Source organism: Panthera uncia, assembly GCF_023721935.1.
Source record: "Panthera uncia isolate 11264 chromosome A1 unlocalized genomic scaffold, Puncia_PCG_1.0 HiC_scaffold_17, whole genome shotgun sequence".
Lineage (NCBI taxonomy): Eukaryota > Metazoa > Chordata > Mammalia > Carnivora > Felidae > Panthera > Panthera uncia.
The window spans coordinates 95,104,482-95,124,721 of NW_026057577.1; the positions used below are offsets into that span (position 1 = coordinate 95,104,482).

The 20,240-nt window shown below is 47.3% G+C and overlaps 1 protein-coding gene across 1 annotated transcript in view; it reads right to left on the reverse strand.

Moving 5' to 3' along the window:
* Window positions 1-11,594: 11,594 nt before the first annotated feature.
* TENM2 (teneurin transmembrane protein 2) overlaps window positions 11,595-20,240 on the reverse strand; it is a gene marked incomplete at its 5' end in the record, with an annotated part of 375,214 nt that continues 366,568 nt past the window's right edge. Inside the window, 2 exons of the mRNA XM_049648903.1 lie at window positions 11,595-12,694; window positions 14,335-14,465. Coding sequence (XP_049504860.1) covers window positions 11,933-12,694; window positions 14,335-14,465 — 893 coding nt within the window. The remainder of the gene's footprint in view (window positions 12,695-14,334; window positions 14,466-20,240) is intronic.

A 20,240-nucleotide genomic window follows, 5' to 3' on the forward strand; every position in this document is an offset into this window, starting at 1 on the left:
TACAGTCTCTGATCCAAAATAAGGATGGAGACATGCTCTGGCCCGTCTTCTTGGACAGCTCTCTGGATGTCCCTTTACGAGCTCAGCTGCAGGTGGCATACAGCCTCCGATGTCCACCCCATGCTCCAGTTCAATGACTGAAATTGCCTGGAAGGCTGAAGACTTGCACCTGCATGGAATCAGCAGGGATCCGTGGGCAGGAGGAACCCCTTCCCTGGCCTCAGTCACTTGGTGTCTTACGTTGCTATTTCATGGTGATCATACATAAGGTCCAGCCCAGAAGAGGAAGCCCCTACATTTGGCAGCCCTTAAGTCAATGTGACAGGCCTTCAAAGACTGGCTTGCCCTCCGACATGGCCATGGGCCAGAGGATGGGATGAGAGCAGGCATCAGTTAAGCCGCCTAGGTGTCTCATCTCTGTCACCAGGGACTTCTGGGGTGGGGGTGGGGACAACAATGAGGGATAATAATGACAATTGTGGCCACTGACTGTGCACTTACCTGTTCCAGGCACTGAGCTGGCACTTCCCACATTTCTAGCCTCAAAATTTAAGTAACCCAGGATTCAGCCCTGGGCCTGCCTGACATAAGATGCAGGCTATAGGGTAGCCGATGTAATGTAAGCAACTCCCCACCCCGGGAATGTAGAAGAGTCCAGTGGCACATGGGGTCTTGGTAAAGTTCTAGATTAATCTAAATGGTGGTATAACTCGTTAGGAGGGCACAGAGAGTAAGAAACTCCTCCCTTCCACAGGTTTTCTTGTTTAGCTCCAGCACCTCCGAAAAGAAACTAATTTCCAATCAGCAAGTTAATAAGTAACACAGTTGCCCCTACGAGGGTCAAGGGTCACGAGCGTGCTATCAGTGAGTGCCTAGATTGGGCAGGGGGATTCCTGAGGGAGGTGGGAGGCAAATTCTGTCTCCACTGGAACCACCCACATGGACACAGCCCACGGCCTGGAGTTTGTTCGGCAGAGCCCTCCTGTCCGCAGGGAGGCCAGGAACTCCCTTCTTCCAGGTGGTGGGGAAGCTCTCCATCTGTACCTCGTCTGATGAAGCGCGAGCTGGGGCTTGCATCACAAATGGAGCTTCTGAGCCAGAAAGCTGGCAAACCGTAAGTCCAGAGAGCCTCTGAGGAATGAATGAACGCGTGTGTTTTGTGAACTTCAAGGGGTCATGCACAAATAAGTGACAGGTGCCTGAGTCTAGGCTTTGGCGGTGACCGGGAGCTGCTCCTGAGCCTGATTCTTCAGCTTCGCCTCTTGTACTGAAGCTGAGTTGGGCTGACTTCTTCCCATCTGCACTCGAGAACCAGGGCCTGGGATGTGGGCTGTGTGTTTGGGACAGCGTGTGTTGTGTGCCTGGAGGTAGGGAGCGTGTATCTGCACTCTCAGATGTCTGTGGAGCCGACAGACCAGGTGGCTATTGCCACAGAGGTCCACTGTGTTGCTGAATCCAACACACGGGTGACGTTCTTTTGTCTCTTTCCCCTTGCTGTGCCCCTCAACAGAGATGCTGGCCTGAGAAACAAACAGCAACACACACACACACTTCATGATACTTCTCTCTCTGCTCCCCGCACCCTCTTCCTAGATTGCTTAAAAACACCCCCTGCAAAACACGCTGTGTTGCACCTCTCCGGAGAGGTAGAGGTGGGTAGAGGGTGTCTTGGGTTGAGTTCCCCTGGGAAAGACTCTGGGCTAGAGGTTTGCGTGCAGGCTGTTTCTTAAAGAGTGCACCAGGACCACCTGGGAAGGAGTTGAGGGCCCAGGATTGGGCAGCATGGAGGTCAGGCTGTGATGGCACACCAAGGGTGATCTCAGCCAATCCTCTTTCCAGCTCTGGCGCTGGGATAGCCCTTCACCAAGGCACGCAGCCTGCCTTTGTACCCCTGTATTGACCAGACCAGTGCTAGATGACTCCCACCCTTCTACCAGACCTACCAGACAGCTCCCTTCCGAGAGGGGGGCTTTGAAGTGTCTGCAGGCAGCATTCTTGGGGCTGGTAGGGAGGGGGGGGGGAAAGGGGTGGGAGGGAGGAATAAATGCCTGAGTCCCCAACAAAGGGATCTGTGCCCACTGCAGGGGGTGGTATGCACTGTGGCCCAAACAGTGTCTTTGTGAGCTGGTTAAACCCACCCTTAAAATTTGGAAGAATGTAGAAAATGTTCTCTGGCTGCTTCTGCCACAGTTATTATTAATTTTATAATGGTGCCAGGCCAGAGTTCCTGACCCTTGAGTTTCAAAGTGCCCACATCATTGAAGTCAACAGAGAAAGCTTTTTTAAAATTGTGGTTGACACCATGTTAGATTAGTTTCAGGTGCACAATAGAGAAAGCTTTTAACCCATGGATATCCTCTGTCTTTTCTTCTCCCCATGCCTCTTTGACGTTTTTATTCTCTTTTGTGTCCTACCACCCCAACCCCACGCCAGTCTCCTGGAAATTTACTGATTTCCATGATGTAGATATCCCCACCATGGCTTATTTCAAGCCACCAGGGTGATGTCACTGAACACAAGGCTGGGAGGAGACCCATGTATCAGCCTGGTGAGTGGTTCCTGAGTATAAGGAGTCCATGCTGTGTGGAGCCTCAAGGAGAAGCTGGGTTTGAGGCCATGAGGCAGTGGGGTGAGGCCTGTGTGTCATTGGTAGATGAGGGCTTGTCTGCCTTTCCTCTGTTCTTAGGGCATCATCCATGCTCCATTTCAGGGGCTGTGTGACCGCCAGCAGAGGGGCAAGATGGGAAGGAGGAAATAAAACATGACCCTGTCATCTCGGGTCCTAGCACCTCCCCCCCAAGTGCCAGGGGAAGGTCCTCTCATTTGGACTGCTCTGACAGTCATCAGTGTAACGTTCATGAGGCTGCCCCTTGCTGCAGACAGAGCCCACAGCTGTTCTGTCTCAGGAATGCTCTATGCCTCTGGCTTCTCAGGGAGGTCTGGGGGGTGGAGGGAGGATCTGGGAGGGGTGGGGCAGAGCAATCAATTCTCTCCTCCTCTCTGGGCTCATGGCTCGGCTCATGAACTCAGCTACTGAGAACTCCCGGATGGTGAGCCGAGGAGAATCAGGGTAGAGCTTTATTAGTCTAGTTCTAGAACCCCTGGCTTGGGGGCTGTTCCTTGGATGAACATAGGCAAGCCCTGGTAAATGTCTCCTTAGGGAGAATTAGCCTCCCTAACCAGAGGGCAGAGGCTTCTTTCCAAAGGCTGTGGTCTGGGGAGAAATGAGGGAGGGAAGGGGTCAGGGGAAAATGAGCTAGAGCAGTGATTCTCAATGGAGGGTGGTCCCCCCCGCCTCCGGCCCTCATAAGGCATTTGGCAATGTCTGGAGACATTTTGGGTTGTCACAGCAGGGACACTCGGGACACACAGACAGGGAACCACCACTGGCATCTAGTGGGTAGAAGCCAAGGATGCCACTAAACACCCCACACTGCACCAAGCCAGCCCCCATGATAGAGCACCCCTGGCTCCAAATGTTGCTGATGCCCAGATTGAGGAAACTCGCACTAGAGCAGAGGCTGGTCCGATGGGCAGAATAACCTCTCCTTACATGGTTGACACTGAGGGGTAGTCTTGCTCCCCATATATTCAAGAGGAAAGGAGGGAGTGAGGGACATCTAGTTCCCTATACACAGTTCAACCCAGGGAGAGGTTCTCTAGGCTGGTGTTGATAAGAGGTTTCCTGTCTTCCCAAGGGAAGGAAAAAGACCCATGGTAGGTGGGCAAGAAACTTGGCAGGAAGCTGTGAGGGGCTGGATGCCTTTTTGGCTATTAAGATGCAGTCTATATCTTCCCAGGGCACTAGTGATACACACGCCCTTTTCCTTTCTTCCAAATCCCCATCACCCACTGTGTAGTTCTCTCCCCAGCACTTCCACGTTGTGTTGCTATTGTTTATGTTCCTCACTAGTTCCTGGGTAGCTGTGTTTTATTCATCCTTGTATCCCTAGCACCTGGCTTTTCAAACGAACACCTAAGCTATGTTGGGCACTATTTATTGATAGAATGGACAAAATGAGTGATGTCAGTAGATATCCTATCAGCAGTTAACGTTTTTTGTCCAGGAAGTTATCTTCCTTGGGGGAGCCATCCCTTCCCTCTTCTTTATGGTCCTGATGGGATTTGGGCCCATCCAAGTTCTCTGGGAGTTTGAAGGAGAATCTCTCTGCCTTTTCCATGGGTACCATGGGGACGTAGGTGAGAGGGTGCTAGTAATCATCTTTCCCACATGTGGAGAAAGCCCACCTGGGAATAAAGCCACATCTCAAGGGAAGCAGAACTGGAAGGGGAGCAAAGACATCATTTGAGTGTCTGGATCCAGCCATGTCTGAAGCCATCATGTTTTTGAACTTCCCAGTTTTTGCTTTGAGTTAGTTGGGGTTCTGTCACGTATCATCTCTAGTCTCCTGATTACTCTAGTGATGCCACCTGGGGGCAGAGCCAAGCACTGTTCATTGTCTCCATCTCCTGTAGCTCGTGTGCTTGCCTTAAAGGCAGCTGGACAGATTGCTTCTGGCCCGGGGCCCTGCCTTGGAATAAAATCTACATGAGGTTGTGAGATCGAACCCTGTGTCAGGCTCCTTGCTGACAGCGTGGAGTCTGCTTCAGATTCTCTCTCCCCTCTTCTCTCTGCCTCTTCCTGCCTGTGCTCTTTCTATCTCCAAATAAACTTAAAAAAAAAAAAACTTAAAAAGGTGGAGGGAAAGTAAAGAAGCATGTTAGAATGAAATCTGCATGTATTTGGCTGAGCTAACACTAAGATAAGGGCTGTGGAGGGGGTGGCCCAGGAGTGGACATGATGGTAATAGACTGGGAACAGAACTACCAGCCCCCTGGGAGGGGCCTGTTTTGTTGTGTACCTTCTGGTTAGTTACTTTAGCTCTCTAAGCTCCTCCTGGCCTCTCAGGTGGTGGTAAAATTCAAATACAATCCATCTGGGCAAAAGGGTTTATGAATGCATACGCGTAAGGAGATCACTTTCACTGCCCCTGGAGTTGGTTTAGAGGGAGAAGGCAGCCAGGGTGGGGAGCCATTGGAAGGGTGTAGAGAAGGGAGAGGGGGAGAGAATGAGGGGAGTGCTTTGTACAGGTGGCCACACCCATGGAGCACTAAAGACAGGTGGGGACAGGCAAGAGGAGGTTCTGTTCTGTTCTGCCCAGGCCTGGGGACCCTGGAGCCCTGGGAAGGCTTGTGGAGCTGGTTTGGGTGCCAAGTGGTCACCTCCTACTTACTGAGAACCCAGATAAGGACCCAAGCAATGCATTCCTAGTTCCTCTCTGGCAGGATGGCCACTGGGAAGGTTGTCCTTGAGGGGTCACAGGCCTCCCACTGTTAGGGCCTGCTAGCAGAGAAAGGCCCTTTTGCTTTATGTAGCTTGTGTGGTAGGAAGATGGAGGGGGCAGTGGAACCTTGACTTCTTCACAAATCAAGACTTCAAGACTGGGACTGTGTGTGCAGCTAGTTTCAAGGCGGGAGCCCCACCTTCAGTCCTCACTGACTAAGAATAATAGTAATTTGTGGTCAGTCAGTAGCCATCCCTATGTGCTAGGCACTAGATTGGGTGTTTACTACAACAATCCTGTGAGATAGTATTCTACCAATTTTGCAGGGGAGGAAACTGAGTCTTCAGAGGTTAAGAGCCAAGGCTTAGCTAGAAAGTGGAACAGTTGGGATTTAAAGCAGCGTTTGTTTTTTGTTTTTGACTCCAAAGACCATAATTCAAAAAAGGCCTGATGTTTTTCCTGAATAGTAGCTTACTATTTAATATGCACTTGTTAAGTGACTGGCACTGCCCAGCACTTTACATATAAACCCGTCTGGAGCCGACAGACGCAGCTCTAGAAGGTTTTGTGGGAAAGGCCGCCATCTAGTGGCCAAACTGCAAGCCCAGCATTTTCCAGAAAGAAGTGATCGCTGGGGAAGGTGGGGCTTTGGGAAACAGGAGAAGTCAGTGCTGGTGCAGCCTTGCTTTTGGAGGGCTGCTGCACAGTCATAGTGCCAGCTCTGGGCGTCCGAGGAGGCTCAGGCTGCCCAGCTCCCTCAGGATGGAAGGTGGGACTTGGGTGTGGCAAACCAGAATTGTCCTGGAAAGTCCCAACTTGGGCCCCTCAGAGGCTCCCTAAAGGTAAGCCTTAGACTTCTTAAACCCCTCTCCTGAGGTGTTGAGTACTTTCACTGGAGTGGGATGGGGAGGAGAGACGTTGGTGCACATGAGGCTTTCCTTGGAGAGCTACACTGGGATCCTGCCCTTGATGCTCTGTGTCGTACAGACACTATCCCCAACACGCAGGGAGTCCCACAGCCTTGTCCTCCCTTCTCTAATGGTGTTCTGAGGAGCTCTCCTTCTGTTCTCCCCAATCGCCCCAGTTCAGGTCCTCAATCTGGGCTGGTACATTCGGGCTGTTACAATTTCCCAGGCTCTATTTCGTTGGCTCCCCTTTACTCCCTTCTTTGCTCGTGGAAGGATTTCCTAATCGTGGAGGGTGGAGGATCCCACGTAGGCCCCCTCCAGCCCTGCAGGAGAATGTCCAGCTTCCTGGCCTGATTTTCATTCCTGCTTCAATCTCTCCCACACTCCTCATCCCAGGCCCGCGCCACTTGTTGGGCTCTGACCTGGTGCTTCTCAGTCCTGGCAAGGCTGCACATGAAAATCACATGGGGAACTTCCATGCCTCCCCGTTCTCACAGCCCTGGAGATTCTGGTTTAATTGACCTGGGACCTGGAGGTCGTAGGTATGTTTCGAAAGCCCCCAGCTGATTGTAATACGTGGCCAGGGGGCTCATGCGTAGCCATTGTTCCAGCCTTTCTGGATTTCTCCCCGGTCGACTTGCATATTTTTTTCTCTCTCCTGTGTCTAATACACACTTCCCTCTCAGCCCAGAGTGCCCTCTTCCACCTTTTCCAAATGACACTCTCTTACCTGTGAAGGCTCAGCACAAATGCTCGTGGAGAGAACTTGCAGCCCTCTCCTCTAGGCTTCACATTTTTGTTTATTTTCTTTTAGAGAGTGCGTGTGTGGGGGAGGAGCTGGGGGGGGGGGGAGAGAGAGAGAGAGAGAGAGAGAGAGAGAGGAGAGAGGAGAGAGGAGAGAGAACGAACAAATCTTGAGCAGGCTCCATGCTCAGTGTAGAGCCCAGCTCGGGGCTCAATCCCATGACTCTGGGATCATGAACAGAGCTGAGATCAAGAGTTGGACGCTCAACCGACTGAGCCACCCAGGCACCCCATGGGCTTCACATTTTTATGCATCACTTCTATGTGCCCTTGAGCCTACTATGTCCCATTGATTGGCTTGTTTCTCCTCACACCTTGGACTATGAGATCTTGGACCGTGAGATACTTATCTTTGTATGCCCAGCTTCCAACATGCCGGACAAAATTGTGCTCGGTGATTGAATATTGATGGATATCAACATTGATGGGTGTCTTTCTCACATAGTCTGTCTTCATGTTGTTGAGACCTTCGACCTTGCAAATGTCAATCTTTCTGAAGAGCCCTTGAGGCTATGAACCAGGGTTTCACACTGAGAGTACCTGTTCATGTTCCCTAGGTCTGGAAGAGGGGAATTGCCACGTGGAGTGCGATTTGAGGGAAGGTCCTCCTTCATCTTCCCAACCCCTGCATAAAAATCTCACCCATGTGATGAATGGCCCATTCCTCAATTTTCACACTTAGAAAACCTGTGCTTGGAGCAAAGATTTAAAAGTAATAAAAACTAACATTTCCTGAGTACTTAGCGTACGTTAGTGATACAGTATCTTATTTAGTCATCATGGCAGCCTTGTTCTTACTAATCCTCATGTACAAGTGAGGGAACAGAGGCTCTTGGACATGAGTTACATGTCAGAGACTGCTTGGGCTCACTAATATCCAGTCTCCTCTTCTGAAGGTCAGAGTCAGACTACATTTTCTAGTCTCTCTTGCAGCAGGTGGGTCCATGGATATATGAGAGTGGAGAGGCTATGTCTCATTTTCAGGTAGGACCCATTCAAAATAAAATAGTTACACACGTGGTCTTGGGTCTTGTGTCATCAACCAGCTCAATGGAGAGGATGTTGAAGATTCTGAAGACCTAGAAGACTGAGCCACAAGGTGAAAGGAGGCTGGGGCCCTGAGTGACTGAATGGAGCAGAGCCATTCCCATCCCTGACCCACAGTGGATGACTATATGAGTAAGAATTCAACTTTTTTTGTGTTAACTTATGCTGGGTATATCTCTTATACAACAGCTATTACTATTTACTCTAATGTAATCATCTCAAGCTCCCATATTTAGGGAGTCATGGAGTTAGAACGTGTTTCCAGGCAGGCCGTCTTTGCACAATTCTGTCCCCTGCACTGCCTTTCCAGAATTCTGTATCAAGGTACAAATGCCCTGGGAGAGGTCAAGAATTTCCTCCCGTCATTCTAGGACCATTCTAGCCTGAGAAAAGGCAGGAGAGGATTTTTACCCAAGGCTGTCTTCCCCTTCCATGTTACTGATTCATGTGTGTGTATTGTGAGGGCTTGGACTGGTCTAGGTGTAGGAGGAAACTCATAGATAATTCAAAGATGGTTGGCATACAAGAGGAGAGTTTCAGGTTCTAGTGAATTTCTGGTGACATTTTGTGATTCCCTGTCTGCCACACTATTTGGCCACCCCTTTGGGTCTACCTGCCACCTAAGAGTCTGGTTGGGGCAGAGGAGCTCTGGGCTAAACGAGCTCCCCACTGGCTTCTTGCCTGTGATTAACTGTCATGTTTTGTCCCACTGGCTGCTTCTACCCAGGGAGACACAACAGAGTAACACCTTTATAGCCCCCAACAAACCAGGATTCAGGCTGGCCCTATGATCAGTTGGAGGCTGCTCTGTGAGTATATATCCAAGTGACCCTGACACCACTCAGATTAAAGGCAGGTAGCAGCTGGACCAAAGCACATAGGAGGAACTGATTCCTGCCTCCCTCCTGAAGGGAAATGGTGCAAACTCATGGCACTTGGCAAAAGTGTTCACATATGCTTCTGAGAGGGAAGTTGTCCGAAACGTGTTTGTTCCCCTGTGTGGTTTACTGAAGCCTCGCCTGCTGTGCTGATAATGCTAACAGGGCCCATGACACTTGACAACCTGGTGTAAAGCAGGCCACCTTTGCCTCTCTCTCCCTTTCCTTATGCCTGGGGAAACCACCCCTGGCCTGGCTGGATGACTGGGAAGGCAGCAGTGACTCGAAGCCCTGGAAGGGTCTCGGTGGTGTCCTCCCTAGACCTCCTGGGGAGGCCTTGAAGTCAGCCACAGCTAGGCTTGAATCTTATTCCACCACTTACTGGCTGTGGAAAATTGGCTTCAGTTTCCTCACCTGCAGAATGAATGATACCAGGAGCTTGTCCTTGCAATCCAGCCACTCAATGCACTTCCATTTCCTTCTGAAGTCCCAAATGCCTTCGTATCAGGTCAGTGGCCGCCAGCCATCTCCTTCACCTCACACAGATGACCACGTCAGCCATACTGTGTCCAGAGCACTTGTTTATGAAAAGACTCCCTCTTGTTTTTAATGAAAGAAAGACTGAAGGGTTTTTTCTTTTTAATCTGTGCATCTTCCGGTTCCTGCTAACCTCTTTTGAGTTCAGACTGTTTCACCACAGATCCTTTGGATATTCTGTTCCCTAGGTTTGGAATGCTTTTCAGTCTCTTCACCTGGTTAACTCTTTCAGCCCCCAGCAACTTCTGTGATGTTCTCACTCTAGGTCACCTCTCCAGTAATGTGCTTCCATAACTTTATACATCTATCCTTCTTGGCACTTAATACCCCTGCCATTTTCACTGCTTAGTGTAATGATTTGACTATCATCTGTTTACATCCTTGACCCTTAGTTTCAAGAGGCGAGGACCCATGTTTATGCCTGCCCACCTCCTTTATCCCCAGAACTTAGCACAGGACCTGGCACATGACAAGCTGTCTGTATAATGTTGCTGAATGAATGAAAGATGAGGATTAAATGAAAATATTGTGTGCAGAGCATTTAGCGCTGTTCTTGGCATTAGTAAGCATCAATAAATATTAGCTATTGATTATGGTATTCCTCTGTGGCCTTGGTGGAAGAAAATTCATCCAAATCATAAGTGTTCTCCTTATTTGGGTTGCCCCAAGTGTGCAAATATGGGAGTAAATTAATCTGGAAGAAAATATAAACACACACAAATACATGCACATCTCCTAGTGAGGTGAGAGGGTTTGCCCTCACTTCCTGTCAGCACTTCCTGGAAGTAGAATGTGGCATCAGGGAGAAGACTGACTGTCCCTTGAGGGCTGGAGGGACCCACCCATGCATGGATCCAGCCCCAGGCCCAGACTTGCCTCACTTCTGATCCATGCAGAAAAGGGGGCTGCAGATGTAGGCAGAGATCATTCTAGCACTTAGAGCAGTTTGGGGAGCATTGAGCTGCCTTCTAACAAAAGTTCCTCCCAAAGTTTGAAATACCAGCTCAGCCTGTATGTCTAGGAAGCTCCCTTTTCTTCCATCAGCCTTTACATTTTCCTCACCTCAAAGCATTTCCACAGAAGACCAGTGTCCACAGGAGTTTTAGAGACTTTATTTATGTATAAACAATTTAAACACTTTGCCATAAATTATCTTTGCCTGTCCCTAGTCTTTGCTTAGCAGCAAATTAAAATTAATATAAAAACTCGATGAACAATTCATACATGTATATTACAAAAAAGTTCCTGTACCAAAGTTCTTATTAGACTTTTTTTTTTTATTTTTTATTTTTTTTGTGTTTTTTTTTTTTTTTTTTTTATTTTTTTATTTTCTCTCCTCGTGGTGACTGTCATGTGATTGTCTCAGTTTCTGGACCAAACAAACACACTAATAATTTAAAATCTGAAACGGTGATTGTGCCTTGAGGCTTATGTATGTACAGGGTGATCTGAAGTGGTGCCCATTAGCAAGAGTGTCACAATGCCACACCTCTACTGCAACTGATACCCACGAACTACGGAATCTAAACAGACTACACCCTGTAACTGCGTATTACTGTCCACAATGGAATCTTCAAAGACAAAAGAGTATGAAATTTATCTGTAGTGATTATAGCCACCATTTTGAATTAAATTGTACACTCTGCGCTCAAATAAATTAACTCAGGCCGGACTAAGTTGGGACCTGAGAGTTAAGTGCTGAACGGTATTATCTTGCTTTGATTTTTTGATAGTAATTTCCTTTTTTGTGTGTGTGTTTTTAGTTTTTTTTTTTCTTTCTTTAAAAAGTATTTCCAGTGCTCACTCTTTCACTTGTATCCCCCCCTCCCCGGTCGCTACACACAAATCACCCCCAAAGTCGTGTTTTCAATGCACCTGTACTGGTTGAAACGAAAACGTCTGTGGTATTTGTCCAACAAGCAGTCTGAATCGGTTTCCTCAGCTGGTCTGTGACGCTGGCCCTGGTGGATGTGTCTGCGTCGCTCACGTGTGGATGAGTGAGGTAATAGAATAGGAGGCCTTCTCGTCTTCACGTCTTTGTTTTTCGGTCGTGTGTACGTGTTTTGTTTTTTTTTTTTTTTTTTTTGTGTTTTGTTGTTTTTCTGTTCTCTTGTTCCTTTTAGACATTTCGCGTCTTTTTTTTTTTTTTTTTTTTTTTTTATTTTTTCCTGTGTAGACCCAGAACAAGTGGGTCATATTTTAGGGGAACTTGAAACATTTTGTGTGTTTGTTCATTCATTCGTTTGTTTTGTTTTCCTCAGAATTTTCAGCCAGGCTTTAGTCTACTTCAGGATGTGGGACTTCTTGCTTGGATAGTAGCATTTGAACTCAAAAAATGTGAGCTTCCTTGCCACTTGGTATCCTAAAGCAGCCCGGCCTTAGTGCCCCTGTTAGGTCTTCATCTCCTTAGGAGAGGAGATAACAGTTACTCCCGCCAAGCCATCCAGACAGGGAATGGCAGCAGATTATTTTGTTACCTCTTTCCCATCTCATTCTGTCTTAAAAACTGGATGTTGCTGCTACTGTCTGCAAGCTCTGGGTATTGCTCTACAGGAAGCACGTAATACCCCTCATAACCTTGCACACGTCCCGTGCTCAGGAGCTGCTGCTTCTCGCCCTCAGTCCACAGGCGGCTCCCCTCTCGCCCATCCCTGGCTTTCTGCTGCTCCTTGGCCCAGGCAGTGCCCAGGGCCCTCTGTCTCGCCTGGTCCAGGACGCGGGCCTTCTCTTCGTCCAGGGTGTCGGGGGTGAGGCCGTAGCGGATACTGAGCAGCAGCGTGGAGTACTGGAATTCAATGTTGGTGAACCTTCGAGTCCTGCCGTTGACCAGCAGTGTGGGCTGCGACACGGTCACGTTCACCCCGCTCTCTAGCACCTTGCGGCCGATGGTGGTGCCCAGTGTGACCAGATCACCGTCGGCCGAGCCAATCTTCACAAAGTAGTGGGTGTCCTTGCCTTCAATGCTGTAGTGCATCTTGTCCAGGTAATAGGCATTGTTCAGCACGGAAGCCACCTTGCGGCTGTCCTCGCTGGCAATGCTGGACACTCCGGTAGTCACTTGTCCTTCTTTGATGGCAAACATGACGCCTTTGCCGATGATGGGTGTGGTGGTGGCAAACCAGTGGCCTGCTTTCTCTCGGATGTTGGCATGGAGCTTTTTTGAGATAACTTGCCCTTCCAGAGCCATGAAGGCCTGATTATGCCTCTCAGTTGTCTGCTGGACACCTGTAATGAGCTGTGGGCAGAAGAAAACACAGAAGGCTGAGATGATGGTCTGGGCAGCTCTTTGCATGGGCCAAGAAGCTCATTAAAAAAAGGCTCAGAAAGGGGAATTCTTGGACTCCCTGTAAGAACTAGTCTTCTATCTGTAACGATGCCAGCTAATACGTCCTACCTTTTGAAACTAGCAGAGGCTGGCTGGTTCCCAGTGCTCTGATGGTGTGACCTGTCTGCCTTGTAACTGTGACCCTAACTAAAAAGACAGTACAGAGGTTTGCCACCTTGCTGACATCTATACCCAGGCCTACCCACTTACCATGTCTCTCCATTATTGGAGAAGAGAGAGTCACTCTGCCCTCAGATGGTTTGGCAGCTGCCTTGCACACTTCAGACCCAGGACTATCCTGACCTGTAGGGCAGGGTGTTTGTTTGAGAAGCTATGAACCCTGCTGCTGTGACCTAGATTTTTTTCGAGGCCAATGCCCTGAGCATTCATTAACTTCCTTGGGTTAAGACCTTGCTACTCAAAGCATGGCTAGCAGCAAAAGAATCGCCAGGACCTGCCTTGTTAGAAAAACAGAATCTCAGGCCTTACTCCAGGCCTACTGAGTCAGAAGCTACATCTTAACGAGGCATACCCTAGGTGGTTTGTGTGCATATTAATGTTTCAGAAGCACCAGACTAAGAGGTTCTGGCATTGTGGGCCAGAGGGAATATCCCTGGGCTTTGAGTCATTTGCTTTGGATCCTAGCCCCAGTTCTGCAGAGGGACGAAATCACCATTATCTCCTTGGCCTTGAGCTCTCTACTCACAAATTACAACTCCTCTCAATTGGTGGTTGGGGGACAGGCTGGGATAATGGAAGAGGCTGTGTTTGGGAGGTAACAGCACTTAGATAAATGAGAGAAATGATGGCTATTCATCCACTGAGTGGTCCCCGAAGGGCAGAGCTGAGAGGACGTTGTTCTCAATTACCCACCAGCTCCTCCTTGTCTCTCTCTAGTTACACAGTGTGGATGATTATTCAGAGCAGCTGAGACCTTTCAGACTTTTATGTTGCTGGGCACTGTTCTGTAACGGGTTATCTGAACACTGTTGCCCACCCCTCCTGTCTGACCGTGCCAGTGTCTCCGCAGCACCCAAATGGAAACTGACCACCTCTCGGTCATCACTGAAAGACCCAAGCACAAATTATGTTCTGAAAACTCAATCTGTATACATTTGGGCCATAAAACGCTGAGGTTTTATGTCAGGCATAAAAATGTTCTTTAATGGGATAGAAACTGCAAACCACAGTTATATTATGTCCCATAAAAGCCAAAAGGGTTATGATCTTATAGGCAGTGCAGATGGTAGGTTGCTACTAGGTTTCTCGGTGCTATTGTTAATCAAGGAGTGACTCAAGGGTATACACTGAACAGATAATGATACCACAATTAAGGTCATAATTGAGGTTGGGAAGAAATATTTGCTGCGCCAGACAGGTGATAGCCCTGACATTCGCTTTCCTGGGAAGTCACAATGTTTCAGACACCTTTTTATACCCAGCTCTGATGTTTTCCTCCCCTACTGATGTGCCCTTGGCTCCCATGCGGTTCTGTCTGCAACAGGGAATGAGGACAATAATTCATATTCTTGGCAGGAACCTCCGCTTACCTGTCCATTCTCACTGGCTTGACTCTCTGACAATTCATAGGGAGGAGGCACGAAATACATTTTGGCTCTTGGGAAGCCAGGAATTATGTTGCTAAGCTGAAATCCAAACATCACAAGCCAGCTTTTCACATCTATGGTGGAAACAAAAATAAAGATTTCTGAATCATGATGGATGGAAAGCAGTTGAGGATCTTGGGGAGAGAACAAAACAAAATGGGTGGTTGGGTGTGGAGTCCAGCAGGGGAGGGAGGCAAGAGCTTGTGAAGGTCTCCTGGTCTGGACCCAGAGCTGCTTTACATGGGTCCTAGGAAGGATGTTCTTCCAACCTTGGTCACTTGATAACCCCCATGTGGTGATATAGGAGGCCAGTGCTGGTGGAAGATCTAGTTTTGATTCCCCTTACTTTGTGACCTTGGGTAAGTTCCTGCCCCTCTCTAAGTTTCAGGTTCTTCAGATGTGAATTGGGATGATAGCTAGACCAGTGTTGTTGGGTTGTTGTGAAGGTTGAAGGAGAAATCCATGTAAAGGACTTGTCACAGTGCCTGGGACATAGATAGCTCAATAAATATGAACTCCCTCACTTGGCAAGTATTTAAGGAGGCATCTGTTATAGGCCAGTTAATGTGTTTGGAAGATGGACATACAATGATCAACTAGATGGATAAGTGATGATTATTAACACTACGTAAGACATTGGCAGGGGCAGGAGGCTGCCCTGAGGCTGGCTTTTTATAGAAAGGGTGTTCCAAAGGTATATGGAATGCCCAAAGTCTTCTGGCTCCTGAGACCCTTTTTTTCAGGTACCTACTCTTCAGAGAGAGGCCAGGAGAGTGCTCTTGCATGCCCAGAGTAAGACTTCCCTTCCCCTGCCAGGGTCATGACTGAGTCCCTTGTTTTGGGAATTCTATCTCTTGCCCCATGGTCCTGCTGTCCATTGACTAATTCAGGCTCTCAGAGTAAGACCGAGGCCCTCAGGCTGCCTTGTCTCCTTCCACAGTGATCAGCAGAGAGCCTGGGACATGAATCCCTTGAGCACTCAAAGTCTCACCCATGGCATCGGCCTGGAGCCCAGCAGGAATCTCCCTTTTATGCTCCTTATCCCTGTTTATAATGGGCACCCCAACATCATGCCCTATGTCTCTCCACTTCTCCTACCGTTGCTGGGCCTGGAGGTACAAGTGCTCCTTGTTGCAGTCATTACTGACCCCTGGGCCACTCACTCACCTGCAATTTCTTGGTGATTTCCTGCTCCACTGTCCTTCTCTCCACCTGTTTCTAAATTCATTCTTAGTGACTTCGTTATATAAGGATTAATCCTTCCAACATTCTGGCCTCTTCATTCCTTCGATGCCCCCTCCCCCAACCCCCATATTCATCCTCTGGACCCTGTCATCACCAATGATTCTGATCTACCATTATCTCAATCATGCACATCACCCTCTGACCACCACCTGGACTCCTTTCTAGTTTATTCATTTTATAACCTGACACCCATGCTCCTTGATCCTCTCTCCCCCTCCCTGGGACCTTCAAAACTTCCTGAGCTTCTTGTCCCTGTTCCTCAACATGTTGGTCTTTTTTCTTACCTAGCACATATCCATAGCCAATCATTAGAATCATTCCTTGTATATATTCCCAGATCCTGTGTCCCGTTCTCACTTTATCACTTGCTCGGTGAAAATCACAATTTTGGTTAAATCCATATGTTTGCCCATTCCTTATTTGGACCTGTTCAGCTGAATATGTCTGGAGAAACAAACTTAACTACACTGACTGGTGTCCCTTTAAATTCTTGACCGTGAACCCCAACTGTGCCTTCCTGCTGCCTGACAATATTCCCTTCCTCCATCAGTCATTCTCCCATTCTGCTGGGTGATGTTACATTTCTACTCTCCCCTGACACCCTCAACATCTGCTTTCTCTTCTCACTAGAGCAGCTGACATTGTTTCCTATTCTGAAAACAAAAACAAAAACATCCTGATGCAGCCAAAGGGGAATTCCCCTAAACTCTCATCACATTTACTGGCCTTCCAGCATCAGTACCCGTATTTCCCACCTTTTTCTTGTTAATCTAGATGAGCTGTTAAAGTCAACCCTCCCTGTGTGTAGTAGGTAGCATCTTTTCTTGCCCACCCAAGGATATCACTCCAGCAACTCTCTCTCTCTTCCCCATGGCACCAAATTATTCCCTCTTCCAATGGATCAACCCTGTCAGCATACAAAAATGCTACCAAATGTCCACCTTAAAAGAAATTCCTGGGGCACCTGGTGGCTCAGTTGGTTAAGTGTCTGATGATATCATGGTTTGTGAGATGGAGCCCCATGTTGGGCTCTGCACTGACAGCATGGAGCCTGCTTGGGATTCTCTCTCTCTTCCTCTCTCTGCCTTTCTCTTCCTTATGCATCCATGCTCTCTCTTTCTCTCAAATATTTATATTAAAATTTATATTAAAAATTATATAAAAAATAAATTTATTGTCCCTATTCTCCCATTTGCTACCATCCTTTTCTTTCACCCTCCTTGATAAAAACTTCTCAAGATCAAAATAATTCTCTCCACTTCTTGTTTCCTATTCTCCTTTGAACCAGACTTTGTCCCCAATTATTCCACTGAACCAACTCTTGTTAAGGTCATGAATGACCTCCATGTTGCTAAGTCATATGTTAATCTTGGGTCCTTATCTTATTTGACTTATCAGAAATATTTGACAGGTTGAATTCTCCTGCTTTCATTTTCTTCTTGACTTTCTGGTCAACACATTCACTTGCTTGTCCTTCTCCTACTGTGGTAGGCATTCTTTGTCCCTTCTTGGTTCTTCCTCATCTGCCTCATGATCTCTTTTTTTAAAAAAAATTTAATGTTCATTTATTTTTGAGAGAGAGAGTGTGAGGTGGGGAGGGGCAGAGAGAGAGGGAGACACAGAATCGGAAGCAGGGTCCAGGCTCTGAGCTGTCAGCAGAGAGCCGGATGTGGGTCTCGAACTCATGGACTGCGAGATCATGACCTGAGCTGAAGTCAAACGCTTAACTGACTGAGCCACCTAGTTTCACCCTCTTGATCTCTTTAATGTTGGAATGCCCTTTAATGTTGGAATGTTCAGTCTCTGAACATCTCCACTCTATCTACTCTCACAAACATGGTGATCTTATCCATCCTTAGGGCCCTAGCTACCATCTAAATGCTGATGCTGACTCCAAAATTTATATCTCCATCCTGTGTCTCTCCTTGAACTCTAAACTAATATATCTAATTACATTTCAAAGTTTTGTCCAACACTGAACCCCTGATCTTCCTCCCCAAACCTGTCCCATCACAGACTTTTCCATCCCAGATAATGGCCACTCCATCCTTCCAGCTACCATCCTTAACTCCTTTCTTTTCCTTGCTCTCCACATCTAAATCTACTGATAAATCCTCTACTTTTTTTTATTGAGGTAATATTCACATAACATAAAATTCATCATTTTAATCATTTTAAAGTGCACAGTTCAGTGGCTTCTAGTATATCCACAATGTTGTACAACCATCGTTACTCTTTAATTCCAGAACATTTTCATCACCTCAAAAAGAAGCCTTATACCTATTAGCAGTCATTCTACATTCTCCTTTCCCCTCAGTCCCTGACCACCACCAAACTGCTTTCTATCTCTGTGCATTTGCCTATTCTGGACATTTCTTATAAACGCAATCATACAATATGTGACCTTTTGTGTCTGGCTTCTTTCACTTAATGTATTCAAGGTTCATCCTTGTTGTAGCATGTACCAATAGTTCATTTCTTTTTATGGCTAATAATATTCCATTGTTTGTATATACCACATTTTCTTTATCCATTCATCAGTTAATGGATATCTGGGTAGGTTTTACTCACAGATTTTTGTTTGAAAACCCATTTTCAGTTCTCTTGCTTATATACAAACTTAAGTGTGAAATTGCTGAGTAAAGGGTGAAATCCTCTACTTTTACTTTTAAAACAGACCCAGAATCTGTGTCCATTTCTTGTCACTTCACCACCTTGACCTTGGCCCATCATCCCTCACCTGGACTTCTAAGTGGCCTCCCTGCTTCCATCTTGCTGCCCCACAATGTCTTATCAGCATAGCAGATAATACAGAACCAGGCTTTATTTTATTTTTTTATTTTAGAAAGAGAGAAGTGAGAGAGCATAAGCAGGAGAGAGGGGCAGAGGGAGACAGAGGGAGAAACCCAAGCAGGCTCCATGCTCAATGCAGAGCCTGACGTGGAGCTCAATCCCATGACCCTGGGATGATGACCTGAGCTGAAATCATGAGTCAGACATTCAACCAAATGAGCCACCTAGGTCCTCCCAGAACGAGCCTTTAAACCTGGAGTAGACCATGCCATGCCTCTGCTGAGAACACTCCAGGAAACCCCCTTTTTTTCTCAGTGAAGAAGCCAAAGTCTTCCTACTGGTCTATGAGGGCACTCATTATCTGTTGGACCTCAGGTTCTCCCTTTCTCTTCCTTGCTCACACAGCTCCAGCCTTGATGCTGTTTCTTGAACATGTCAGGCACACACTCATCTTGGGGGCTTTGCATCGACAAGCTCCTCTGCCCAGAGTGTACTTCCCTAAAAGTATTTTCTGGCTTTCTGACCTCTTTTAAGTCTTGTTCAAATGTTGCCTCTTCAATAAGACAAACCCAACCACCACATTTAAAATCTGTCCCCCTTCTCCACCACCAGCAATGCCAAGTCCCCGTACTCTGTTCATTGTCTCCACCCCTCTGTCCCTAAAGTAATCACATTCAAACACACTGTATCATTTGTGTACTTATTGTTTACTGTTTGTCTCTCTCAGAATGTAATTTCCTTCCAGGCAGGGAGGTAAAAGCTTTGTTTTATCCACTGATGCCCTCCCAGGTCCTATGATAATGCCTGGCACAAAATAGGTGATCGGTAAGTTTCCATGGAGTGAATGAATGAAAGAACACTGTATGTGGCAAAAGCTGCCCTGACTAGTGTAAGTTTAACAGAGGAACTAATGGTACCTAAGAGCATACTTCTGAAGAGGTGAAGAAGACTTCCTGCCCTGGGACTGCTGTGAGGGTTTTAATGTTAGCTTTGCTACTAAATATATAGGCATAAAAGAACCTTCTGATGAGAGGGAATCTGGGATTCACAGTCCATCCATCATCCTTGGGCACAGACTAGTTCCTTCAATAACTTGGTAACTACTCTGTTAGGGATAGCCCATATAAGAGTCATTTAAGAATACAGATTTGCAGTTGCCTTAAGAAGTGTGTTTGCATCAAGCAGAGAGAAGCCTGTCTCTAATCCAGCAATGATCCTATATTTACAGAGCACCTATTCTGTGCAAGGTAGGTGCTGGCTGCTGTGGAGGATAAATTTCCCCACTTTGGATATTCATGGTTACTCAGTGCAATTGTTTTGCCATATCCAGGTATTTAGTTACTGATTGAAAAAACAAATCTGCCTGTTCCATTTAAGCCCATTTTATTTTTACTTTCTAATGTTTGTTTATTCATTCAAGTTTATTTATTTTGAGAGAGACAGAGCATGAGCAGGGGAGGGGCAGAGAGTGAGGGAGAATCCCAAGTAGGTTCTGTGCTGTCAGCACAGAGCCTGATGTGGGGGTCAAATTCATAAAACTGTGAGATCATGACCTGAGTCAAAAATCAAGAGTTAGACGCTCAAATAACTGAGCCACCCAGGCTTCTCTCAAAATAAATAAACTTAGGGGCACCTGGGGGGCTCAGTTGGTTGAGCATCCAACTTCTGCTCAGGTCATGATCTCATGGTTTCCGAGTTTGAGGCTTACATTGGGTATTCTGTCAGCGCAGAGCTGGCTTTGGATCCTCTTTCTGTCCCCTTCTCTCTCTGCCCCTCCCCCGTCATGTGAATGCATGACCCTCTTCCCCCCC